This window comes from Oryctolagus cuniculus, chromosome 16, assembly GCF_051225735.1.
Source record: "Oryctolagus cuniculus isolate XC-2025 breed Fujian yellow rabbit chromosome 16, ASM5122573v1, whole genome shotgun sequence".
Classification (NCBI taxonomy): domain Eukaryota; kingdom Metazoa; phylum Chordata; class Mammalia; order Lagomorpha; family Leporidae; genus Oryctolagus; species Oryctolagus cuniculus.
The window spans coordinates 46,346,168-46,368,801 of NC_142882.1; the positions used below are offsets into that span (position 1 = coordinate 46,346,168).

General features: G+C 40.2%; 1 protein-coding gene across 50 annotated transcripts in view; it reads right to left on the reverse strand.

Moving 5' to 3' along the window:
• The window catches only part of SNX13 (sorting nexin 13), a 139,387-nt gene that overhangs the window by 16,989 nt on the left and 99,764 nt on the right, over positions 1-22,634 (reverse strand). For 27 of the 50 annotated variants that reach the window (XM_051853221.3, XM_070059591.2, XM_051853215.3 and 24 more), the window contains 7 exons: positions 22,414-22,546; positions 20,964-21,001; positions 19,210-19,279; positions 11,805-11,977; positions 6,429-6,536; positions 4,487-4,597; positions 449-610 (listed from right to left, as the gene is read on the reverse strand). In XM_051853221.3, coding sequence (XP_051709181.1) covers positions 449-610; positions 4,487-4,597; positions 6,429-6,536; positions 11,805-11,977; positions 19,210-19,279; positions 20,964-21,001; positions 22,414-22,546 — 795 coding nt within the window. The remainder of the gene's footprint in view (positions 1-448; positions 611-4,486; positions 4,598-6,428; positions 6,537-11,804; positions 11,978-19,209; positions 19,280-20,963; positions 21,002-22,413; positions 22,547-22,634) is intronic. The other 23 variants (XM_051853209.3, XM_070059604.2, XM_070059593.2 and 20 more) reach the window with 3 other exon arrangements.

Genomic DNA, 22,634 nt, shown 5'->3' on the forward strand with positions numbered 1-22,634 from the left:
AATGCATGGCCCCAGAGACTGACAAGTGAAGATTTTTCATCCCTATGATCTGGCAGTCAGGGCACTGAAGCAGGAGAAACTGGATTTTATATGTAGGTGAATACTATTGCAACACATTTGCAAATATCACTTATTTTCTATGGAATTTAATAGCATTACAGAATGTAAAATAGTATAATGAAATAAAACAGTACAAAAACACTAACTTCACTAATTTTATATTCTTGTTTAAGAAGATTTTAAAACTCCATCGTAGCAGAGACAGGAATAACTAGATTTTACAGCATGTGTTTCAGATACACATTCATTCTCTTTAATTACCCAAACTTTGTGAAACTATGAGTCTAGAGGACTTTGGAAAGGAAATAAGGTAAACCCAGGCAGGAGCACAATACATTGTAGCTGACCTAAAACTAGTTTGCCTTAGACGCTGCTGAAAACGTCTTACCTTGAAAAATGATTGCTTTATGTCTTGACCTAATCTTTCCGACATTCTGCCCATGTTGTCTGACATTTTAGTCATTCCTTCTGCCAGGCTATCAGGAAGAGATTTAACTGCATTTGAAACATTCCTCATAGAATTGCGAAGCGGATTTACAAAAGTGTCCATCTACAGGGAAAAAAATATTATACTGTGACTTCACTGTATTAGATTTATTATTCAATTTTCAGAAGGCTGGGAAAATACAGAATACAACATATAAAAGATACAATATTTTTCCAGTGCATATTATGTAGCTGCATTTTAAACTACTGTCTTCAGTACCTCTTAAAAATCTATCTTCACACTCATATATGTAATATAAAAATTTGCATGATGAGGCTTCTGTTAGAAAAGGAATAAAAGCTTTGGCTGCCTTCTTATTAAAGAAAAAAGTTTCACAGAACAAAATGATGCAAGTAGAATTAGCCACTGCATACTTCCTGCCACCTGTCTGTCACAATTCAAAGCAACAATTAGATCTTTTGAGTAGATATTGAAAAAGAAAGCTGCAGGTAAACAGAAAGCTGGGTTAGCTAATAAGTATGTAATGGTTATTTAGTAGCGAGAGAGAGACAGAAATAGAGAAATGGAGAACTAGAGAGAGAGAAAGAGAGAGAGTCTCTAAATGCTGTTTATCTCTCCAGACGTCCACAGCAGGCTGGGCTGGGCTGGTGTGGAAACTAGCAACTAGGAACTCAATCCACGTCTTCCACATGAATGGAAGGATACCAATTACTTGAGCCAACACTGCTGCTTCCCAGGGTCATTTTTTTTTCTTCGGACAGGCAGAGTGGACAGTGAAAGAGAGAGACAGAGAGAAAGGTCTTCCTTTTCCGTTGGTCCACCCCCTGGCGCACTGCGGCCGGTGCACCGCGCTGATCCGAAGCCAGGAGCTTCTCCTGGTCTCCCATGCGGGCACAGGACCCAAGCACTTGGGCCATCCTCCACTGCACTCCCAGGCCAAAGCAGAGAGCTGGACTGGAAGAGGAGCAACCGGGACAGAATCTGGCACCCCGACCGGGACTAGAACCTGGTGTGCTGGCACCGCAGGCGGAGGATTAGCCTATTGAGCCGCGGCGCTGGCTCCCAGGGTCATTAACAGAAAGCTAAATTCAAGAATCAGAGCAAAGATTCAAAGCCAGGGATTCCAATGTATTGGAGTGTAGGAGTCTCACTTGGCTTCTTGACTACTAGGCTAAAGACCTGCTCTCCAAGGGGTAATTTTTAAAAATAACTTTTATGCTCAATTAGAAACTATTGATGGCCGGCGCCACAGCTCACTTGGCTAATCCTCTGCCTGCGGTGCCGGCACCCCAGGTTCTAGTCCCAGTTGGGGCACCGGATTCTGTCCCAGTTGCTCCTCTTCCAGTCCAGCTCTCTGCTGTGGCCCGGGAGTACAGTGGAGGATGGCCTAGGTCCTTGGGTCCTGTGCCCGCATGGGAGACCAGGAGGAAGCACCTGGCTCCTGGCTTTGGATTGGTGCAGCACGCTGGCCGCAACGTGCCAGCCGTAGGGGCCATTTGGGTGGTTAACCAACGGAAAAAGGAAGACATTTCTCTCTGTCTCTCTCACTAACTCTGCCTGTCAAAAAAAAAAAAAAAACTATTGAGATAACTTGGAATACATAAGAAAAGGAGGGTTACAAATCAGATATGCTAATTACATTTTAGTAAAGTAGAAAGCAAAAACTATCAATGAACTTAAAAGTTCATAGAAACTATAACTAAATTTTTTAAAAGATTTATTTAGGAGCCAGCATTGTGACACTGGGTTAATTCATTGCCTGCAATGCTAGCATCCCATCTGGGTGCTAGTTTGTGTCCTGGCTATACCATTTCTGATCCAGCTCTCTGCTACTGTGCCTAGGAAAGCAGCAGAAGATGGGCCAAGTATTTGGGTCCCTGCCAGCAACATGAGAGACCTGGATGGAGTTCTAGGCTCCTGGCTTTGGCCTGGCTTGGCCCTGGCTATTTGTGACCATTTGGGGAGTGAACTATCAGATGGACGATATTTCTCTTCTTTTTATGTAACTCTATCTTGAGAGGCAAAGTGACAGAGACAAAATCACACACACAAGATAGAGACAAACATGGGGACTGGCGCCGTGGCACAGTAGGTTAATCCTCTGCTTGCAGCACTGGCATCCCATATGGGTGCCAGTTCTAGTCCTGGCTGCTCCTCTTCCAGTCCAGCTCTCTACTGTGGCTTGGGAAAGCAGTAGAAGATGGCCCAACTGCTTGGGCCCCTACACCCACATGGGAGACAAGAAAGAAGCACCTGGCTCCTGGCTTCTGATCAGCACAGCTCCGGCTGTGCAGCCATTTGGGGAGTGAACCAATGGAAGGAAGACCTTTCTCTGTCTCTCCCTCTGACTGTCTGTAACTCTACCTCTCAAATAAATAAATAAAATCTTTAAACAAAATAGACAGACTCACTTGGTGGGGGGAAGGAGATGTATATATATATATATATACACACACATACACACACACACTATATTTTCACTCCTAAATCCCCTAACAGCTTGGAGTTGGGCCAGGCAAAGCAAGGAGCAAGAACTCCATCCAGGTCTCCTAGGTGGGTGGCAGGGACCCAAGTACCTAGATCAACAAGTGCTGCTTCCCAGGTCCATTTGTAGGAATCTGTACCAGAAATATGGAGTAGCCAGAACTTGAATCAAGAACTCCAAAGTGGGGTATAGACATCCCTAGTGTAATCATGTGAATTTATTAAATTTAACAATCATAAATTCTATGTATCTTGTTATCATTTTATCTTTTAAAAAAAGTTAGTCTCTTAGGAGGGAGATGGAATCATTAGGGAGTCTTTTTTTTCCCTAATTCTGAAACAATTTCAGGCTTATGAAAAGCTGCTAAAATAATACATACTGTGTACACTTCACTCAGCTTCCCCAACTACTGTGGTTGCACTTGCGACTACACCTACTGCTACTATTGCTGCTCCTACTAAGAGCAAAAGTAGTCAGAGTATAATTATGTGTCAGGTACTATAACACACAGAATACCTCACTGGATTCATATAATGCTCAAAAATGAGCACTGAACTCTTCATTTCTCAGGAAGTTAAAGTACCAAGAGACTAAGTAACGAGATCACAATTGGAGCCAATAAACAGCACAGCGGGAATGTGAATGCAAAGCTGTCTGATTTCAAAGCAGCACTACAGGATATGAGCATTTAACTGTTCTGTCTTAACCTAGTATTTTATTCCAAGGATAGGTCTTTTAAATTATTTAAAAGATTTAAAATAATAAACATTTTACTCCAACGGCATAAATGCTTTTACAACACACCCTATTTAGTGCTTTCCCCAACAATGCTCCAAGTAAAAGAAACACTTCCTCCCATTTAGAAACATTTTCTTCTCAAGATAATGAAAAGCTTGGAACTTGTCTCCTAGGCAAACTTTTCTTAATGTGGTATTTTCTAAGTTTTTATTTTTTTCCCCATCTTGTCAAACTTTTGCTTGACAAGGCAGGAGTTCATATATACTAGATACTATTATCAACTGCATACAAGGAGCACTTGATCAAAGTTTCTAGTTTTAAACCACACATACAAATCTAAATTTTTGTTTTTATTTATTTTTTATTTTTTTGACAGGCAGAGTTAAGACAGTGAGAGAGAGAGACAGAAAGGTCTTCCTTCCATTGGTTCACCCCACAAATGGCCACTATGGCCAGCACGCTGCGCCAGTCAGAAGCTAGAAGCCAGGTGCTTCCTCCTGGTCTCCCATGTGGGTGCAGGGCCCAAGGACCTAGGCAATCCTCCACTGCCCTCCCGGGCCACAGCAGAGAGCTAGACTGGAAGAGGAGCAACTGGGACAGAATCCAGCGCCCCAACCGGGACTAGAACCTGGGGTGCCGGTGCCACAGGTGGAGGTTTAGCCAAGTGAGCCGCGGTGCTGGCTAATTATTGTTTTTATTAAAAACAGAGTATGACAACAGACGCAGAAAGAAATTAAAGGCAACGGCCAGCCTACCTTGCGAGCAAAATCCCCTTTCCCTTTACTATAGGCTTTGTTCTCAAGGAAATCACACACGCAGTGGGCCAGAGCTGGAGATGCTTTCATCATTTCAGGAGTTAACAGTAACTAATAAGGGGGAAAAAAAAGGAAATCTTAAATTGGTAGGCTGCTGGAAACTAACTGCTGCTTACAATTTCATCTTATAAAAAGAATATACAGTGTTTTTCTATGAAAAAATTACAAAGCCATCAATAATTCTGTGTTAAAATTTGTAAGAATATTCAGCCCATCTCCTATTCGGACCTCCAGGACATCTGATGTGAAAGGTGCCTGAATGTATTCATTCTCTTTTCAAGTCCTAATAATATACACTAAGAAGATACACATTAGAAAACTACTGTTACTCACATCATAATTCTACATTAACATTAAATCAAAAAGAATTTTATAAAAGAACATAAAATAATGCAAACGAAAGCTATCAAATGTTTTAAAAGAAGTCCCAGATGTAACACTGTGGTCACAGCTCCAAACCTGGCTCCCTGAGCAGGACAGGTCTGGACACATTCATGGCACCAGACTTGGGGAAAGCATTCATTTTCTAAATTTCATAAACAACTGATATGGATTTTAATGGAACTGAAGGTAACACTTAAAAAAGTCCAGTGCTGACAAAGGTAATACAAATGATACTGGATGTTCAATTTTAAGCCAGGAGAAGCCATAGGTGAGGAACAGCAGAAGTATGTATTTGCTATCCTTTCAGTAATAACATCATGGAATCACTCTATAAACAAAACCAATCACAGCTGTGTCTATTTGAGGAAGAGAGAAAATTAAGCCTTCCAGACAAAATATCGAGTATGTAACAATAGACTTGAGTTTCACTGAAATCTAAGTCAAGGTCAGAAAACCTTCTCTGTAAGGCACCAGACAGTAAGGCTGCCCTGTTTGCAAAAGCATCCACAGGGGTAGTAAAGGCAAGGCTGGCTGTGCACCAGTAACAGCAGCACAGTGACAGCAGGCAGGTCAGACAGTGTCCACAGACTGTGGTGTTCTGTGCTGAGCCCTCACACGAGGGACTAGATAAAGAACACTGTAAACCTGAGCTGATGCCTTGTGTAGTACATGAGAAAATGCTATTTAAACACAAACAAAACCTTAATTAGTATAAAAACTATAAAGTGACATTTTATCTGGCTTCTAGGTAACTAAGCATTACACAAAGTAATCTCTTTGAGTCCTAACAGTTTATGCAGTAAGTACCTTCTAAGACATGTTTTGCTTCATGAGAGAACTCTATGAGGGGGGATTCAGAAAGTTCATGGAAAATGGAATTAAGAATAGCTTAAAATTGAATTAATAATAGTTTATTTTGGCTCAAAGATAATTTTTGAAATCCATGGATAGTTTTTTTATGATACTTATTTTCAGTGAACTTTTTGATGACCCCTTGTGATGTCTTGAATGTTACTCAATACAAACAGTCCCTTATGTCTATCCCTCTCTTGACTTAGTCTAATTTTAGAAGACTTAGAATCAGTCCAGGCCATGGAGGGTAGCTACACACACTTCTCTGGCAATAGAAATGCACTAGCTTCTGACACACCACGAAAAGCTACTGTTCACTGAATTGGAAGCATTTAACAGTTTAGTCTATTCTAAAATACCTAGGCTTCACAGTAATCTGGAACAGACACTGTTTCTTTGGGTGTTCATGTAGACATGAAGCAAAACTCCTAGCCCTTAGTGAATAGAAAACAAAATAAACAAAAACACAGAAATAATGTTTATAAATTAATAAACAGATCACACCATACTAGGCATGCTTAAAAGTAGACAGCTTAAAAGTAGCTGCTATTTCATTGTTGTAGTAAAAACATACTTTAGTAAAGAAATCTGCCATATCCATGTGGCATATTAAATGAAAATCGATGGGTAATAAATACTGAGTTACCTGCAAATACGCATTTAGATCCTTTTTTCTCTTTTCTAAAAAATCTCTATCCATATTATTAAAAGTTTTTTTACCAGGAAGCTTCAAAATGCTTGATAGATTTTCAAACTGTAAGACAAAATACATTCAAGTTTTTCACAGTTTTGAACGTAAAAACAATCTTCTGAGTTTCTCTACATATCAAAATAATCTTTTTTTAAAAGATTTATTTGAAAGGCAGAGTTACAGGGGGAAAGAGGGGGAGGAGGAAGAGTGAGAGAGGGAGAGAGAGATCGATCCTCCAGCTGTAGGTTCACTCCCCAAATGGCTGCAACAACCATGCTAGGCTACACTAGGCCAGACTAAAGCCAGGAGTCTGGAATTCCATCTGGGTCTACCACATGGGTGCAGGAGACCAAGTACTTGAGGCATCTTCCACTGGTTTCCCAGGAGCACCAGTAAGGAGCTGGATCTGAAGCATGGCAGCTGGGACTCAAACTGGAGCTTAAATGGGATGACAGTGTCACAGAAGGCAGATTAACCCACTATACCACAACACCAGCCCCAGTGAAAATATTTTTAAAAGGCATATGAACAGTCAGAAGTTTACCAGAGAAGAATCTGTATAAACAAAAATAGTATTTAAATGTTTACAAAGTCAAATGTTACATATAAGAGTACTTCAAAAAGTTCTTGAAAAAACAGAATTAAAGAGAAGTTTATTTTGGGTACAAAAACGCTGAAATCTATGTACATGAGGAATCTTCAAAAAGTTCGTGGATAATGAATATTTTGAAAAAGCTATGCAATAATTTTTTTAAGATTTATTTATTTGAAAGTCAGAGTTAGGCAGAGAGAGAGAGAGAGAGAGAGAGGAAGAGAGGGAAGGAGGGAGGAAGGGAGGGGTCTTCCATTTGCTGTTTCACTCCCCAACTGGCCAGGTCTCCCATGCAGGTGCAGGGGCCCAAGGACTCGGACCATATTCTGCTGCTTTCCCATGCCACAGCAGAGAGCTGGATTGGAAATGGAGCAACTGGGACTCGAACCAGTGCCCATATGGAATGAGGGTACTGCAGGCAGCAGCTCTACCCACTATGCCACAATGCTGGCCCCACAATAATTTCAAAAGTGTTTTTCACCAAAATAAACATCTTTAAATTCCATTCTTCCAACAACTTTTTTTAGTACTCTCATATAGATCAAAGGCATTTAATATACAAAGCTTTTATCTCTGTATATAAACATATCAGGTTTAGCTTTCTAACATATTACTAGACTATTTTAAGAGCAGACTTGATATTTTGTATTGACTTCAGAATTTATTTATATCTAAGCACATAAATATTTTACTGTTACCTTAATAAGTACTCAATGTTTTCAATTAAATCACTAGTATTTTATATACAGTTACATAGCTTTCACCCAATAAAACAGAAAAGCAAAATATCTATTGGAATGTAAACTCCTCAAGGCAAGGGTCTGGCCGATGCTGCTCATTCCTAGCAATGAGAACAGTGCCAGGCACAGAGGAAAAGCATGGTAAATATTGTTGCAAAATGAATGGGCAGTTCAAGCTGTCTCTAAAGTTTTATGACATTTAACATCATTAATTATTTTCTATTAATTTTGTATATTCTCCCAAAGATACCAAATTAGACTATTAAAATCTTTAAAGAAAATAAATGACAGTTCATACACTTAGACTGGAAAAAACTTCAAACACAAATTCAAATAAGCATACTAAAGCTTGTTTTAAAATCAGTTTTTTAAAAGAGATCTACGGGATAACAGCACTTGTGTCAACAGGTTGCACTGTCATCTACTAGTAAATTACAAGTCACTGTATTTTCTTTCACTATTTTACAGGACAATTTGACTTTCAGAAATACAGATGAGGCAGCATGAAAAGGCAAACAAGCCTGTCTTACTTGCAGATGCTAAACTAACAGAGTACCTAAAATGTAATGTGCTGGAGTGAAATGGACATTTTGAGATTCAATGATAGTTATATACAGCCCTTGTCTCTTCTGTTGACAAACAGTGGTTTTTTCTTATCTTCATACTATTTGCTGAACTCTCTTACTTTTCCTTAGGGTTAACTTTATGATCATTAAATAAATTTAAAGTAGATCTTGGTAAAATTAAGAGTGAGAATAGGATTGGGAGGAGGAAGAAAGGTAGGAGCATGTGCAGGAGGGAGGTTAGGGTGGGAAGTGTCACTATGTTCTTCAATCTGTATACATGAAATACATGAAACTTGTATAACTTAAATAATCACCAAAAAAAAAAAAAAAAAAAAAAGAAGTTTCACTGACAAGTTTCGTTTTGTTTCTGAAGCCCTATGAGCAATCTCAACACTTCAGTAATCACACTTACTGTGATTTTATAAGAAACACCATGTCAGAACAATCCCACTGTATTTGCACTGAGCCATCTGAAAAAGGAACTGTGCTGTATAACCTTCATTTAATTTTTGGTATAGTACTGAAAGCGAGACTTTCTTTTTTTATTTTTAGTAAAAGGTGAAAGATTTATTTGATCTGAAGAGAAACCAGAGTATTGAAAACGAGACTTTCTACATGGACTGTTCTGTTAGCAGTTTTCCTTGAAAGTAAGCTCTTCATTTATAAGTCTTAATAGGTGAGCATAATATTTACAGTCCTCTAGGACATTTAAATTAGGCAATGATTATTCCTTTTTCTTTATGTTTATTTGACAGGTAGAGTTACAGACAGTGAGAGACAGAGACAGAGAGAAAGGTCTTCCTTCTGTTGGTTCATTCCCCAAATGGCCGCTACAGCTAGTGCTGCACCAATCCGCAGGGGCCCAAGCACTTGGGCCATCCTCCACTGCCTTCCGGGCCACAGCAGAGAGCAGCTCAACAGGCTAATCCTCAGCCTGTGGCGCCAGCACACCGGGTTCTAGTCCCGGTCGGGGCGCCGGATTCTGTCCCGGTTGCCCCTCTTCCAGGCCAGCTCTCTGCTATGGCCCGGGAGTGCAGTGAAGGATGGCCCAAGTGCTAGGGCCCTGCACCCACATGGGAGACCAGGAGAAGCACCTGGCTCCTGGCTTTGGATCAGCGCGGTGGGCAGGCTGCAGCAGCCATTGGAGGGTGAACCAATGGTAAAGGAAGATTTTTCTCTCTCTCTCTCTCTCTCACTGTCCACTCTGCCTGTAAAAAAAAAAAAAAAAGAGAGAGAGAGAGAGAGAGAGAGTGAGCGAGCTGGACTGGAAGAGGAGCAACCAGGACTAGAACCCGGCACCCATATGGGATGCCAGCACCACAGGCAGAGGATTAACCAAGTGAGCCATAGTGCCGGCTCATGATTATTCCTAAGAGTACAAAGAAAATTAGAACTGTTTACAAAAAAATTTTTCAAATTAAACTAAATTCCTATTATTTTGCAAGGAAATAAGACTATTATTTGCAAGTTTAATCACAGGAATAAAGATGTGTTTACATGGGGACTGGCGCTGTGGTACAGTGGGTTAAAGCCCAGGCCTACAGTGCTGGCATGCCATATGGGTGCCAGTCCTGGCTGCTCTACTTCTGATCCAGTTCCCTGCTAATGTTCCTTGGAAAGCAGCGGAGAATGGCCCAAGGTGTGGGAGACCCGGAAGAAGCTCCTGGCTCCTGGCTTGGGGAGTGAACCAGAGATGGAAGACCTCTCTCAGTCTCTACCTCTTTCTATAACTTTCAAACAAATAAATCATTCTTTTATTTATTTGACAGATAGAGTTAGACACTGAGAGAGAGAGACAGAAAGAAAGGTCTTCCTTCCATTGGTTCACCCCACAAATGGCTGTTATGGCCAGCACGCCGCGCCGATCAGAAACTAGAAGCCAGGTGCTTCCTCCTGGTCTCCCATGCAGGTGCAGGGCCCAAGCACTTAGGCCATCCTCCAATGCCCTCCCGGGCCACAGCAGAGAGCTGGACTGGAAGAGGAGCAACCGGGACTAGAAACCGGCACCCATATGGGATGCCGGCGCTGCAGGCAGAGGATTAACCAAGTGAGCGATGGCGCCAGCCCCTTAAACAAATAAATCTTAAAAAAAAAAAAATGTACTCATAAGAACCACATGCTTTTAAAACAATATCAAACAGGCAATATCTGAAAAGGAAAAGCAATTTCAATGTAGGAAAAGAAATTCTTTCACTTTGGCAAACAAATCAAGCCAAACATGAAGATATATTCAACACAAAAACAGAAGTTTCCAAAATTATTAATTTCCTTACAAATATAATTCAAATCTTTTAAATATGGGCTTCAGAAGTCAATACTAACCATCTTTTTAATTACTTTTATGCTAATAGTTAACTCATTCCATAAAATATCTTAATGAGATTAATGGCAATCATTTTTTCACTACTTTGAGAGAAAAAGACTTTGATTTATAAAGAGTACAATGTCAATTAATCAAGGTTTCACCTTTAATTATTTTTATTGGCTTGATACCAGTTATATATCTAAAAACCTTGAATGAATCCAGCTTTTAAGAATTAAATGAATTTCATGTATTATCTAATTCAATTGACCTGGTAACATTTTACTTTTTTCTTACCTAAGGAAGAAAGAAAATATTTAATAAAAAAGTGCAAACATCCTTACATTTCTTTATATAAGATTTAGTTAATATTATTTATTATAACACTATTAACAGTATTTCATTAGTATCTTACAGTTTAAAATAGTTAAAGCAATAGATCAAAGACATAATTGTTACACTGCTGGATGAGGCTGCTATTCATAATAAACTACATCTGAGGCAGGCTCAGCATGTTAGCCGCCACTTGAGGCACCTGCATCCCATATCAGAATACATATTTTAAGTCCCAGCAATGCATCTAATTCTAGCTTCCTGCTAATGCACACCCTGGGAACAAACAGGTAATGGCTCAAGTACAAAGCTCTCTGTCAGCCATATGTCAGACTCCTGTATTCCAGGAGTCTAGCTTTGGCCTGGCCCAGCTCTGCCTGTTGCAGGCATCTGAGGAGTGAACCAATGGATAAAGATCTCTATCTGTCTTCTCTCTCTCTGAACCTCTGCCTTTCAAATAAATTAAAAACAAGTAATTAAGAAATAAAATGATAGTATCCTATGACAAGTCCCATCCTTACTTCAAACCAAACCCAAACACCTAGGCAAAACACAACAAACACAAATTTCGAAATTATAAATACATATTCATTTTAATTTTCCAAGGTATATCACTGACATTTTGTCACTAGTTCACAGCAGTTAAGACTAGCTAAAGTTTTCAAAAGTTGACTAAATGCTCAAAATCGTTCCAACATTTATACAAAAAAACCAAACATTTTTTTCATTAGCTTTGGTCAGTATCTGAGCATCTTTCGAACAACTTAGAAAGCACACAAGCTTTAAAAACCTCATTACCTGCTCCGTGATCCTCATGTGGAAGTCGTGGAAGTCACTGTACCGACGGTACGTTTTCCACATCTCCTCACTATTGAGACTGCGGCGATGCACAGTGATGGCATACAAGGCATAGGTCTTGCCGTGATCATTACAGACGCCTGCCACGGCATATGGGTCACAGTCAGCATATACTGATCATTTAAAACAAAATGAAGAGAAACAAAAGACACAAAAAGGAGGAAGATGAAGAACAAAAACAAAAAAGACAAAATGAAATGAAAAGGAATCTGAAATGACAGATTGAGACAAAAGGATGTCACCAAGGGATAAAACAGATTCCTATCCTTTGTATTCACATCTTTAAGGAATCAAGTATGACAGCTTAATACAAATCAGAAGTTTGTGATGTCACCACTATCTGCAAAATGATGTCTATTTTGGATTACTCTTCCCCAAGAGCTTTTATCTGCTTCATTAGTGATGTGACTACAGCACCATCTCAGAGGGTGGCATTAAAGTGTCAAATTTAAATTTAATAGAGGAAAAATAACAGAAACAAAAATATTCTTTTGTACTAGCTTTCACTATTCTATTTCATCCAAAATTGCTTCAACTGGACAACAAAAGCAACAGGAAAAGATTTATCTTCTAACTCTTTCTTAACATTCAACAATTCATAATTTTAGCTTATTTGGGTTTTTAAAAAGGCATTTTCCTACTAATTTGCCACATACAAACCAGGTCAGAAAGTCTTTTGAATCAAAACCTGTTCTTGCTTTGTACTACTAATCTTAAGAAAGGATTGTGGCCGGCGCCGCGGCTCACTAGGCTAATCCTCCGCCTAGCGGCGCCAGCACACCAGGTTCTAGTCCCGGTCGGGGCGCCGGATTCTGTCCCGGTTGCCCCTCTTCCAGGCCAGCCCTCTGCCTGTGGCCCGGGAGTGCAGTGGAGGATGGCCCAGGTGCTTGGGCCCTGCACCCCATGGGAGACCAGGAAAAGCACCTGGCTCCTGGCTCCTGCCATCGGATCAGCGTGGTGCTCCGGCCGCGGCGGCCATTGGAGGGTGAACCAACGGCAAAGGAAGACCTTTCTCTCTGTCTCTCTCTCTCACTGTCCACTCTGCCTGTCAAAAAAAAAAAAAAAAAAAAAAAAAAAAGGATTGTAGGGGCCAGCACTGTGGTGTAGCAGGAAAGCCACTGCCTGCAGTGCCGGCATCCCGTATGGGCACTAGTTCGAGTCCTGGTTGCTCCACTTTTTTTTTTTTTTTTTTTTTTTTGACAGGCAGAGTGGACAGTGAGAGAGACAGAGAGAAAGGTCTTCCTTTGCCGTTGGTTCACCCTCCAATGGCCGCCGCGGCCAGCGCGCGCGGCCGGCGCACCGCGCTGATCCGATGGCAGGAGCCAGGTGCTTTTCCTGGTCTCCCATGGGGTGCAGGGCCCAAGCACTGGGCCATCCTCCACTGCACTCCCTGGCCACAGCAGAGGGCTGGCCTGGAAGAGGGGCAACCGGGACAGAATCCGGCGCCCCGACTGGGACTAGAACCCAGTGTGCCGGCGTCGCTAGGTGGAGGATTAGCCTAGTGAGCCGTGGTGCCGGCCGGTTGCTCCACTTCTGATCCAGTTCTCTGCTGTAGCCTGGGAAAGCAGTGGAAGATGGCCCAAGTACTCAGGCCCCTGCACCCCCGTGGGAGACCAAGAAAAAGCTCCTGGCTCCTGGCTTCACATCAGCACAGATATGGCCGTTGTGGCCAACTGGAGAGTGAACCAGTGGATGGAAGACCCCTCCCTCTCTCTCTCTCTCTCTCTCTGCCTCTTCATCTCTTCAAATAAATAAATAAATCTTTTTAAAAAAAGAATTGTACATATGAACCATATTCAATCTGTTAAAAACTAAAAATAAAAACGGAAAAGAAAAGAGCTGCTCATTGAATCAGTCTCTTCAATTTGCCTTTTTTTTTTTTTTTTTTTTTTTTTTTAAACAGGCAGAGTGCACAGGGAGAGAGAGAGACCAAGAGAAAGGTCTTCCTTTTGCCGTTGGTTCACCCTCCAACGGCCGCCACAGCCAGTGCGCTGTGGCCGGCGCACCGTGCTGATCTGAAGGCAGGAGCCAGGTGCTTCTCCTGGTCTCCCATGTGGGTGCAGGGCCCAAGCACTTGGGCCATCCTCCACTGCACTCCCGGGCCATAGCAGAGAGCTGGCATGGAAGAGGGGCAACCGGGACAGAATCCAGCGCCCCGGCCGGGACTAGAACTCAGTGTGCCGGCGCCACTAGGCGGAGGATTAGCCTATTGAGCCGCGGCGCCGGCTTGATTTTTCATTTCTTTCTCTCTCAGTGCTCGATTCTACTGTAGGTTAGGTCTCCAGAAGACTACTGCATCTTCACTCATTTGTTTCTGGTCTATTTCTTAATGCATCCTCTTAATTTCAATCACTGTGTTTTTTGATATCCAGAATTTTATTATGTTCTTTTTTTCAAACTTGCTTATTCTTGTCTTAGGATTTACGTCTATGAATATTTTTAATATATTTTAAAATCTAAAGATTGTCATTTTTGAGTTTTTAGGATGTAAATCATTTAACTAGCTAGGTCCGTGGACTCTCCCTTATTGTGACTCATATTTCTTCCTGTGGCACTTAACTGATTTCTATAAGCTAATTTCCAAAAACTGATGTTTCTCCTTGGGCATTCTGAGTGCCCAAAGCTGTGAAAGCATTCATACTGAGCAGTGTTACCACCATTAACTATTGGTTTTTGGGTTCTGAAAGAATTTCAGTACAGTAGGTCCTAGCATCTGTAGGTTCCCCATCTGTGGATTCAACCAACTGCAGATCAAACACATTTGGGGAAAAAAACCTTGTGTCTGTATTACACACATACAAGCTTTTTTGTCGTTAGTCCCAAAATAATACAGTACAAGACTTTTTCCACAGCATTTACATTGTATTGGCTCTTACAAGTCATCTATAAAGAATTTAAAATATAAAGGAGAATGAGCACTGATTATATACAAATACCATATAAGAAACTTAAACATCTGTGGATTTCGGTATTATCATGTGTTCTGGAACCATTCCCCCACAAATAATGAGGGAAGACTGTATTAACTCTCTAGCTTGAGACAGTTGTAAATAATTAATTACTTCAGGACAGCTAAATCCAGATGCATATGTTGGGATACTATCTGGTGATCGCTATCATTTCCAACCTGACCTTGACAATTCCTGTTCTTTCTCCTGAACATTTTTTGCTCTTCTTCCATATCAAGCTGTCCTTTGTAACTCTGAGTTTTATGCAAGGACTAGGTCCCACCTTCTCATGGCCTTGGCGCACCCTGCCTCTTCTAAACTTTATGAAAATACTATCAAAATCAAGACAGCAAAGGTGGGTGATCGGTCTAGCACTTCAGATGTCACAATTGGGACACTTGCATCTCACATCAAAGTGTCTGAGGTTCAACATTAAACTCCTACTCCTGATTTGCTTCTTGCTAGTGTAGATGCTGGGAGGTACTGGGTGCCTGCCACCCACACGTGGGAGATCTGAGTTAAGCTCTGGGCTGCCAGCTTCAGACCCTAGTCTGGTGCAGGGCCTACACAGGCACTGGGGGAGTCAGCCAGTGGAGGAGAGCGACTATTTATTCTCATTCTTTCTCTCTCTCTCTGCCTTGCAAATAAGTAAACAGAAGTTAAATCAAGGCAGCAGTCATTATGCAAAAAAAAGGCCCTGGTCTTCAACGTTTCTTCACTCCCCTGAATCTGTTCTCCTCCCCATGGTCTATGGCACCTGTAGATTTCCCTTTTGGCTATTTTTGTATTATTTTCAACCTTCAAGTGTGTGTGAGGCAGGATTTCCCATAGCAGTGCAGATTACCAAAGTGACCAAAAGACTAAAACTGAGCTTGTAACAATGGATTACACTGATGCATAACTGTCACAAAAAGAGGTCAAATTTTGGAAATCTACAAAAGCAGGTAAAGAAGAGTCTGTAAGCCTTTTTAGTAAATTTTTTGTAAAGATTTATTTTACTTATTTGAAAGGCAGAGATACAGAGAAAAGGGGAGGTAGGGAGTGGGGGGGGGAGGGGAGAGAGAGAGAGAGAGAGAGAGAGAGAGAGAGAGAGAGAGAGATAAATCTTCCATCCACTGGTTCATTCCCCAAATGGCAGCAACGGCCAGGGCTGGACCAGGCTGAAGCCAGGAGCCAGGAGCTTCTTTTGGGTGTCCCACTTGGGTGTAGGAGACCAAACACTTGGCCATCTTCAGCTGCTTTCCCAGGCACATTAGCAGGGAATTGGATCAGAAGTGGGGCAACTGGGATGTGAAATGGGATGGCTGGAGGACACTTAATCTGCTACACCACGGCGCAGGCCCCCAAACTTATATAGTTTAATACAGAAAACTAGACATCTACACTGGCAGTAGTAGGTGGATAAAAACTTCTCTCAGGCTGTCACCAAAATTTTCCTAAGAGCTGCACTTTGTAACTCCAAATTGTCTTTCTCTCCCTTAACATCTAGTAACAGTGTTTCTGCTTTGACAAGATTTAAGAAGAGAAAGAGACTTTGGTCATCTTGCTCTTTACAAAGGCATTACATATAGGTGGCACTGTTTTTCACTTGTGACTTCTTACAATCATTTTGCAGATGAAACAGTACAATTCTTTTCTTTTCATCAAATGAGAAAACCACCATTTCCCAAGTGAGAAAACCACCATTTCCCAAACAAGGGAATGGCTTTATGGGTTATATCCAAGATACATTTGGGAAAAGAGAATAGCAGAGGTCAATTAGGCAGCAACCACAATCAATTACAAGTTAATAAGAACAAGGAAAACAGTAAGGAATAGAGTTATGCAAAAAAAAAAATATTCTAATAAATTACAGGGGGCCAGTGCTGTGGCTCAGTGGGTTAAGCTGCTGCCTGCAAGGTCAGCATTCCATATGGGTGCTGCTTCAATTCCTGGCTGCTCTACTTCCAGTCCAGCCCCCTGCTTATGTGCCTGGGAAAGCAGTGGAAGATGGCCCAAGTGCTTGGGCCCCTGCACCCACATGGCAGACCCAGGCGAAACTCCTGGCTCAAGACCAGCCCAGCTCTAGTCATTGTGGCCATTTGACAAGTGAACCAGCAGATGGAAGATTCTGTCTCTACCTCTCACTCTGTAATTTTTTTTTTTTTTTTTGACAGAGTTAGACAGTGAGGCAGAGAGACAGAGAGAAAGGTCTTCTTTCCATTGGTTCACTCCTCAAATGGCCGCTACAGAAGCCAGGAGCCAGGTGATTCTTCCTGGTCTCCCACGTGGGTGCAGGCACCCAAGCACTTGGGCCATCCTCCACTGCCTTCCCAGGCCACAGCAGAAAGCTGGACTGGAAGAGGATCAACCGGGACTAGAACCCGGTGCCCATATGGGATGCCAGCTCTGCAGGCAGAGGATTAATCAAGTGAGCCATGGCACCGGCCCCTGTAACTCTTTCTAATAAATAAATAAATAAATATTTAAAAGAACAAACAGGATTTGACACCAATAGACAGGCAGTTGAGATCACCTAGGGTGCATGAACAACAGAAAGAATAATGAGGCCACTATACAAGAAAAATTCAAAAGACAGAGGTCATTTGATTTGAAAATGAAGATAATGAGGTTACATATGTTGATTTTCAGAAGATACAGTTAGAACATTTTGTTTTCATTAGGCCAATGCTTCTCACACCAGGTGATCTGCCAACTGTTATTAATCCACGGTAAGATAAGGGGCAAGCATCAAAATGCAAATCGATCTTACTACTAATCAGTGTTGAATTTAGCTAATAATTTTAAAGCTAGGTTTCTCTGTGCAGGAAACAGTACATGCTGAATGCATGGACTACTCAGAGGAGCACTGCTCTAGACTGTAACTTATTTCCTGCAATAGAAATGGTAAGGATCCGGGACCCAGAATCAAAGAGAGTCTAGTCTACTGTTCAATTGGTAAAATATGTATTGAACAAACACAGATGATGCCCATCATATACAATTACTGATGTAATTAGTTACTTTATCATAGTAAAAACCTTATGACATATTACTATTGCTGTCCCAACTTACAGATGAGAAAATTGAGGCACAGAGAAGGAACTTCTCTGTCTCAAGGGGCAGAGGCAGTAGTTCAGTCTAAAAGTTGTGTGTTAATCACTATAGTATGCTGCCTCTTTAGTTCTATGTCAGACAGAAACATTACCAAAAATGCCTAGCACAGTGCTTCCATACATTTCCAGAAGCTAGCATCTGTTGAAAAGGTGAACAAATGGACACAGCAAATAGAAAACCAGAACACTCAGAAAACAGAAAGATCAACTGAGTGTCTATCATAGGATGAAAAAGCTTGAGAACGTCAAGAAATTAAAAAATATATATACTGTTTACACTTGAAATACTATTCACACTTCTCACATTTAGAAGTCAATCCTAAAAACCAAACAGAAGTTTAAAAAAAATTAAATTTTAAAAATTTAAAGCAAAAATTAGGACAATTACAAAAACTAGGAAGAAAAGCAGCAAGACCTCTGATTTCATAAAAAGCTTGTTATCAAATGATATGGATAGCATAACCTATGTAAAAAAAAAAGTATTTGGAAAAGATAAAGGAAAACCTGGGTCAGCAATTATGGTTAACTTGTCCCAGAAATCTGGCTGGGAACAGAATACAAAATCAGATTCCAGCTCCAGTGAAAAACAAAAGAAAATAAAATCTTTTTTTAACATATACAAATTAATATATATTAAACTACACGCATACTATAAAATCTCTTTAGTATCTAAAATGTAAGCTTGAAACTGAATTGAGGTATGTTTGTACTTCACTATAAAATACGACAAACACACTCATATTCTGGGAATAATGAGAGGCACATAAGAAAACTATCTTTATCTAGTAATTACTAGGATTATCTAACAACTCAATGGCAATGATGGAAAGCAAGGATTCTGTCTCAGCTCACCAACAGTTCTGACTGATCACAGTCTCACAGGTTTCTCATGCCATTCAAGCATTTCTTGAACTCCTGCACACTCCTGTAAGCAGAGGCTTCCTTTACCCAAGTTCTCCACTCTGATGTTACACATATGAAAAGAAATACTGAGCCAGGACATCTCAATAACAGATTTAATAAGGATTATGCAAATTATCATCTAGACTTAAGTATAAACAAGACTGGTTTCAGAGTTTACTAGCTATGACAAAACACTTCGGACATAAGCATTTTCAAATGTTAACAGTAACAACATAAGAGGAAACCACAAAACTGAATGGAGAAAATGGTGCAGAAAAAAAGGTAACTTAAAAATGACTACAAAACAAAAACTGACTTGTAAAAATAAATATAGAACATAATTGAGGGATACAATAGTCAATGGTTTTGAAGTAGTGCTTATCCCACGAAGTCTCTTACCAGTGTCTGAGATGTAAGCATGAAGCTGTGTCGAGTCATCAGAAGACATGCTGGAAAGGTCATCTAAAGACTGGAGAAAAAGCCAGGGAACAACTTTTTAAGTTTTACAGAGAAAAAAGTGTGAAAGAATTCTGCATCTTAGATGCACTGCTCATCTCCATTGCAGGTACATTTTACTAATTTTTCTATCCTCACCCTCACAATACTAATTCTCTCCACTTATCCTAACTGAGTAAAGAGAAGCCAAAATTAAGAAATTATACCAAAAAAAGTAATCAAGTTAATACATAAGATTTCTTTCTTCACTGCTTAAGTAACCACTTTTCAATTATATTCAATATATGGCAAGAAAAGAAAAACTGTATAACAGTAAATAAACATACTCTCAGGTTAACATTTCAATTTTTAGATGTTAAACTAGAACCAGATCACTTCTGTTAATTAAATAATTTTACTAGTTAATTTAGATCCCTTATCTAGAAATGAGGATAATAGTATCTACATTACAGGATTATGTGAGAATTAAATGAGATGACATATAAAATGTTACTTATCAAATGAAATCAGTTCAAAGTCTGCGACAGATTTTAAATAATTTTCAAACAATTTCATAAGCAAAAATCTTGACGGAGTGATTCCAAACAAAATCTTTCCAGTGATAGCCTCTGTAGTACATGTACAGGGAACATAAGCTCATGAAGAAAGCAGACACTGCAGAACAACAGTGAACACGGCTGCCTGAAACTGTCTTCTTAGAGAGGACTGCCTGCAGGGCTGCCCCTCGGATGGCATCTGGGAATTCCCACCGTTCTCTGACAAAGAGTGGCTCACTGCAGCTCAGGTCTGTACAATATGGTTTATGCTGAATACTTGTTTTCCTTCTTAGAGTCTGGAACTTTGGTATGTACTAGACAGAGCAGGTGCTCCTGGATCTGCCTCCCACAAAAACTCTGTGTACTTTATCTCCAGTAAGACAACTGGCCTCTCAAACATTCAGCTATTACAAACAACTTAAAAGAAAAAATAATGCCAGTGAAAGGGAAAACAAAACAATTTTCCATCTCTCTCCCTCTTCCTTGCCCAGCTAAACTGTGGACTGAAACCATTAAGGAACCCTGATATTTCTTCCTAACAGAATTATAGGAAATAAGTTACTCAATGGCAAGGCTTGGATATGTCAGAGAACTGAAATGTTCACTACTTTGTTTTACCCTCAATATATGTAACACCAGTGACAGTTTATATTGCTGAAAACTTGTCATTCTCACATCTTAAATCATAAAACGTAGTTGCTATAAAACTTCCTAAGCTTAAAAAATTCTTTTTATAAACAATCCATATTTATTTCAGTGTAGACTTTAAGAACATGTAAAACCTCTTGGTTATCCCTATTAGTTTTATGATTTTTACGTAACAGGAGAAAAAACTAAATGTGAACATTTAGGTGTCACATATTTACTGCCTACTACAGTACTAATCAAAGAATCATTCAATTACACTAAACACTGGAAATAGCTTAATCAACTTCTTTATAAAGTGAGGTGGCAATTATGCAGGTGTGACCTAAGACCAATTTCCAAAGTAAAAATGAAATAAAATTTTAAATTCTAATTCACAGATGCCTTATATGCGAATCTGTATACTTCTTTAAAAACATAACTGGGTGCTTAAAATGTATCATCTGCCCACATATGTCAAGGCCCAGGCTTTTACATTTTCAAGTCACTGTCACAACAGGTACCTATAATACTTACCAAATTTATGCTTCCTGTAGGAGACCCATTAAAAGATTCTGTAACAGAGAAATTCAACTTAGTATACAGTAAAAAAAAATCTGAAATTTTTGTTTTATTTAAGTTCAAACACCAAGAATGAAAGGCAACAAGCCAAGATATAACAAAAAGGTAAAGAAAATTTGAGGTATATTCCCAAACACCAGATCCCTTAAGTCCCATGGTTTTGTAAGCCAGGTATTTCAGTGAAAATGAACGTTCAGAGACATGAATGTGACAGCTGACCAATAACAACAAGGCTTTCATGTACAGGAGAGCAATGTTAAATACCGTCATTCTCAGAGTACCCTATTAAGCAGCCTAACACAACACGATTCGAAGGAAAAGACTGCAGTGTGAAAGCCCATTAGGGAACAGTAATATTACTCTTTCTCACTGGATTAACTATGCCAAAAAAAGTAGTTCAGTATTGAGAGAAAAACAGAGTGATTTTAAATATATCTATTAAGCCCACTTATTCTTGGTAGATTTGGCTCAAAAACATTGGAAGACTACATTCATAAATCAATACATAACTAATATACTAGAAGATCCTTAATAATCCATACATAATGCAAATTAATTAAAAGGCAACTAGGAAAAATTAATTTTTAAAATTCATATTAGAGAATGTCAAACAAAACTTTTTTTCTCAGGGTTTTCTTGTACATATAAGCAACCAAGTTTCCAATTAGGATATCTTTTATCTGTCTATTTGAAAGGCAGAGAGAGAGAGAGAAAAAGAGAGAGACAGAGTTCCCATCAACTGGTTAACTCCCCAAATACCCACAAGGGCTGGGGATGGGGCTAAGCCAGGCCATAACCAGGAGCCAAGAACTCAATCCAGGTCTCAGATCTAGATGATAGAAACTCCAATTACTTCAGTCACCCATCACTGCTGCCTTCCAGAGTCTACATTAGCAGGAAGCTACAGTCAGGAGCCAGAGTTGGGTTTGGAATACAGGTGCTCCAATTTGAGACATGAGCATCTTAACCATGTCTTAACCACAAGGCTGAACACCCAACCCATATATACAAAAAGAAATACACTTATTGGGGCTGGCATTGTGCTGTTGCAGCAGGTTAACCTCTGCCTGTGATCCTGGTATCCCATATGAGTACTGATTGGAGTCCCAGCTGCTCAACTTTTGATCCTGTTCCCCATTAATGTGCCTGGGAAAGCAATGGAAGATGGCCCAAGTACTTGAGTCCCTGCCACCCACAAGGAAGATCCTGGTGAAGTCCCTCTCCTGGCTTTAGCGTGACCCAGCCCAGCCATGGCTGTTGTGGCCATCTGCGGAGTAAACCAATGGATGGGAGATTCTCTGTCTCTATCTCTTTCTCTCTAACTCCACCTTTCAAATAAATAAATGAATAAATAAATAAAAAAAAAAAACAGCATACATCTAAACACAAAGCTGTGCCAGCTTACCTCCATCCCCATCATCTGATCCTCTGAAACTAGGATCTTTTAACATGTCAAGCTCAGCTAACATGCGCACATACAGGGCATTCTGTCTGAATGAAGGATAAAATCTTTCATCTCGTAACATCAACTCATATACCTTGGGGAAATAAATCAAGATATTCAATAATTAATACAGATAAAGTGATTTCTGTTAAGTAAGATTTCACCAAAAGCTACATGGAAGT